The 4,078-nt window shown below is 31.8% G+C and overlaps 1 protein-coding gene across 1 annotated transcript; it reads left to right on the top strand.

Annotated features, from left to right (window-relative positions):
• Positions 1–2,597: 2,597 nt before the first annotated feature.
• LOC123195246 (auxin-responsive protein IAA33) lies at positions 2,598–3,813 on the top strand. Its single transcript, XM_044608905.1, has 2 exons — positions 2,598–3,188; positions 3,509–3,813. Exons 1-2 carry the CDS (start codon positions 2,788–2,790, stop codon positions 3,597–3,599), a joined length of 492 nt encoding a protein of 163 aa, XP_044464840.1. The 5' UTR covers positions 2,598–2,787; the 3' UTR covers positions 3,600–3,813.
• The last annotated feature ends 265 nt before the right edge of the window (positions 3,814–4,078 follow it).

Raw genomic sequence — 4,078 nt, 5'->3', positions numbered from 1 at the left:
TTATAACTATTACATTAGATAAATCAAGATTTTACAAATATGGGAAATACTCGAATCCAAATCATCTAAATTTTTGATTTTTTATAGTGCAAATTAAAGATTAGTTACTAAAACCCTAATAGCTTTTGAAACCCTAAAAGCAAAGCTAATGGCGAGATGGTTACTTTTGGTTGTATATGAAAAATTCGAATGCTTGTGTGAGAATTTTGTTTGTAAGCATATAGATATTAAAAGATGAAGTTTGTACCTAAAAATCCATTTACCCCGATATTATATTAAACACTTTAAAGATTAGATTAAACTAGAATTTAAACGAGACCAGCTTTAACTCGATTTCATATAATTTGTCCCTAGTTTTTGTCATCGGCTCTGTTCATTAATTTCTGACAATCTAATCAAGATAATACACTGGTCCTCTTCGATTTTTTCACTCTCTTTCGCTCTTAATCTCTATTTCTCCACTCTTCTTTATTTCTAAGTTTTTTGTTTCGGTTGGTGGAGATCAGTGGAGGGCAACGAGTGGCCTTTTCTTGCTAATCAAAGTGAAAGATTAAAAGATCCTATTGTTTAAAATCCATTTGATTTTTTTTTAAACCTGTAAAGATTAGATTAAACTAGATTCGAGCGAAACGAGCTCGAGCTCGATTTCATATTGGCTCAGTTTTTGTCATCGGCTCTGCTCGGCTTGATCGAGCTCGAGCCGAGCTTGAGCTGGCTCGGGTTGGCTCAGTAATTTTTTTTTTTAATTTTTTATACAAAACGACGTCGTTTTGATGTATATATATATATACAAAACGGTGTCGTTTTGATATGAAAAACGAGCCGAACCGAGCCATAAACGAGCCGAGCCGAAAATAAGCCGAACTCGAGCCACCTGTAAAAAAATTGATGCTTACTAAACTTTTGCGAGTTGTATTTAGTTCACTTTTATTTTTGGCGTGTTGAAAATTTTTGCAGTTGTACTGAGAATTTTTAGTACATTAATGTATTAAAAATTTTTGTTATTGTATTTAGAATATATATATATTTTGCTGAATAAGTATGTGTAGCAATTAGGAGAGTTGAGCTTTTTTCGTAGGTTTAGAATATATAGTTGTAATTGCTTATTAGATTTTTTCGTATATGTCAGCTATAATAGTGCCCAATAGGCTTGAACTTAACTTGATAGGCTATCTCAAGCCAAGTTTAAATATTCATTTTCACTTTGAGTTTGAGTTAGAGCCGATAATGTCAAAGCTCGGTGAGTTGAGCTTGACCTTGAGACAATATCAATTCCATCATATTAAATTCAAGCTAACTAATATTGTCGAATTATTCATTTCGAACAATAGTATGTAAACGGTTTATTATTGTTATTCAAAACAAAAGCACTAGATTTGCACATTCTCTCAATTGTATCTAGTTGTGGGCATGGTGCCGACCTATAATCTTAATCCAAAAATTAGTCAACACATGATGTTTGTACCTACAAACTTATCAATAAAACTATTTGGCGCTTAGTTTTGAATATCTAATTAAATACTTAATATGATGATATGATTGAGTGATTTTGAATTACAGACAAAGTAGTATCTAATCACGATAACACATTATCTATATATTTAATTGAGTATTCAAAACTGGATATACATAACATTACTCAAGACTTATTTACTTTACATTTTCCAATAATTTCATCAAACTCACCCCTAAAAATCCTTATAAATAAAATTACAATCAAACCCCTTTTGAGATTAGGTTAGCCTAGAGGACTATTTCCCACCCAAAATATTTTTTTATCTCAAGTTCCCACCTCTTAACTTTGAAAGTCATATTTACCCACCTATAGATAGTTAAAATTAACGGAACCTTGACCATTTAAAATTTTATTTCTTTTTTCCTCTAAACCCTAAAAACTAACTATTTCCCCCATATATTAAGTTTCAAAAATGACATTTTCCCCCCTAAGGTTTAGTTTTCAAACTCCAATGTCATCTTCAACGGTCTCTTTCTCCCAAAGCTTCCTCTCCCTCTAACCTCTCAACTGGATCTCGATTAGCGTCAAATAAAACTGGGGAGACGAAGACATAAATCTTATCTCATCTTCCTAGAAGAGTCTTCATTTACTAGCATTCTAGAGGAGGGGAGAGAGACTATCAGAGTATGGTGATGTGTGGAAGAATCTTTGTCATCAGCGATGGTGCCAGATTTGGTGCTAGGGATTCAAAACTAAACCTTGGGGGTTGGGAATGTCATTTTTTAAAACTTGACCTAAGAGACAAACTTTTAGTTTTTAGGATTTTTCTAGGGGGAGGGCGGGAGAAAGGAGATTAAATAACAATTTATTTTTAATATTATAAATAAAATAATGATTTTGTCATTTATACTAACAGATTTAACCCACTACAGGTAAGTGTTTGAGATTTTTATAGTTGAAAGATGAAAAATTAAAAAAGTAGAATACTTTGGGAGGGAATAAGTCCTTTGGCCATTAGATTAAACAATTTCTGTGGCAAAAATTATTCGTTTATTGACAATAATGAAGAACATTATATTTTGAATAGAACTAAATTCTACCTAGATAGATATGAGAGAGGTGGGCTCCTACCCTTATAAACAAGCACTCTCTCTCAACTTACACCAAATTAAAGCCTAAACTTCCTTATTCACTAAAAATCTTCATTGAAATTCTCCTCTCTTTCAATAAACACAAATCCCACTTTACACCAAACCCCTCTTTCACTTCCTTCTGTATTCAATATACACACAAACTTCTCTTTCATATGAAATTTTAGCCAAATTAATCATATGATGAATAGGTTTGATAATTCTTTGAAAAGGAGATCGTCATCTTCATGGCAGGAGAAAAAACCAGTTGTTCCAAATACGAACACCACCACCACAAGGCTTTTTGGTGCTTCAACTTCTCCTCCTTTTCCTGGTCTTGCTGATGATGATCTTTTGGCCACCGTTATTCCTCCGGTTACTGTGGTTCTCGAGGGGCGCTCGATCTGCCAACGCATCAGCCTCCACAAGCATGCAAGCTACCAGAGCCTCGCCAAGGCCCTCCGCCAAATGTTCGTCGACGGCGGCGACGTTGCGGGTATTCCCGAGCATGATCTTGATCTCTCTAACGCCATTCCTGGTCACCTCATTGCTTATGAAGACATGGATAATGATCTCCTCCTTGCAGGCGACCTTAACTGGAAGTATGTTCTAAATGACAGAAATTAAAACCCTCTTTAGATTTTGGAAATATGGGTTTAAATTTTTTTTTTTATCTGTGAATTGTTCATCTTTATCAATTTGACAAAGATAAATAATTCAGAAACAGTATTAGATCAAATAATTCAACTCTTTCAAATTTTTATTGAATAACTCATTTTTTGTAATGGTAATTATTTATTTGAATTTGAGTTCATAAAAAATCCAAAAAATTAAGTCAGAATAGTTTTTTTTTTTTTTTTGGATTTTCTTGTATTGGGTAACTCAAAATTTTAATGGGAATTATTTGTTTGAATGTGAATAGGGATTTTGTTCGGGTGGCAAAGAGAATCAGGATACTGCCGGCAAAGGCAAATTCTAGGAAAGGAAGAAGAGAAGCGGAAAGAGAGGCATAGCTTAAAATTGCTATATAATTTAATTGGTATTTTGGGAAATTGATGAGTTGGTAGCTGAAAAGGATCTCAAAGAGATACCAAATTGATGAATCAAAACCTAGACTTCTGTTTTGAAAAAATTATATAATATGAGATGTACTACTATTTTAGTTATTTGCATGGGTAGAGTTCTCTTTTTTTTTTCTTGTATGAATGAAAGACTCTTTTCCTACTAGTTAATTAAATTTTAGTTATAAATACAATACTATAACAATATTTATTTTAAAATATATCAAATTAATATGATGTGATAAACGTACCATATATATATATTGATATATATTTTTTAAAAAATAATAATATGATAAAAGCGTATGTGAAAAAAGTTAAAATTTTTAAAATGATAATGTGGCGATAGAAATTTGTATATTTTTATTAAAATTTTATTATTTTATTCCTAAAAAATATATAATAAAATACATAAAACGAAAAATTAAAAT

This window comes from Mangifera indica, chromosome 13 (assembly GCF_011075055.1).
Source record: "Mangifera indica cultivar Alphonso chromosome 13, CATAS_Mindica_2.1, whole genome shotgun sequence".
In the NCBI taxonomy this organism is placed as follows: Eukaryota; Viridiplantae; Streptophyta; class Magnoliopsida; order Sapindales; family Anacardiaceae; genus Mangifera; species Mangifera indica.
The sequence above is the reverse complement of the archived record's forward strand: the minus strand, read 5'-3'. Positions and strand labels throughout refer to the sequence as shown.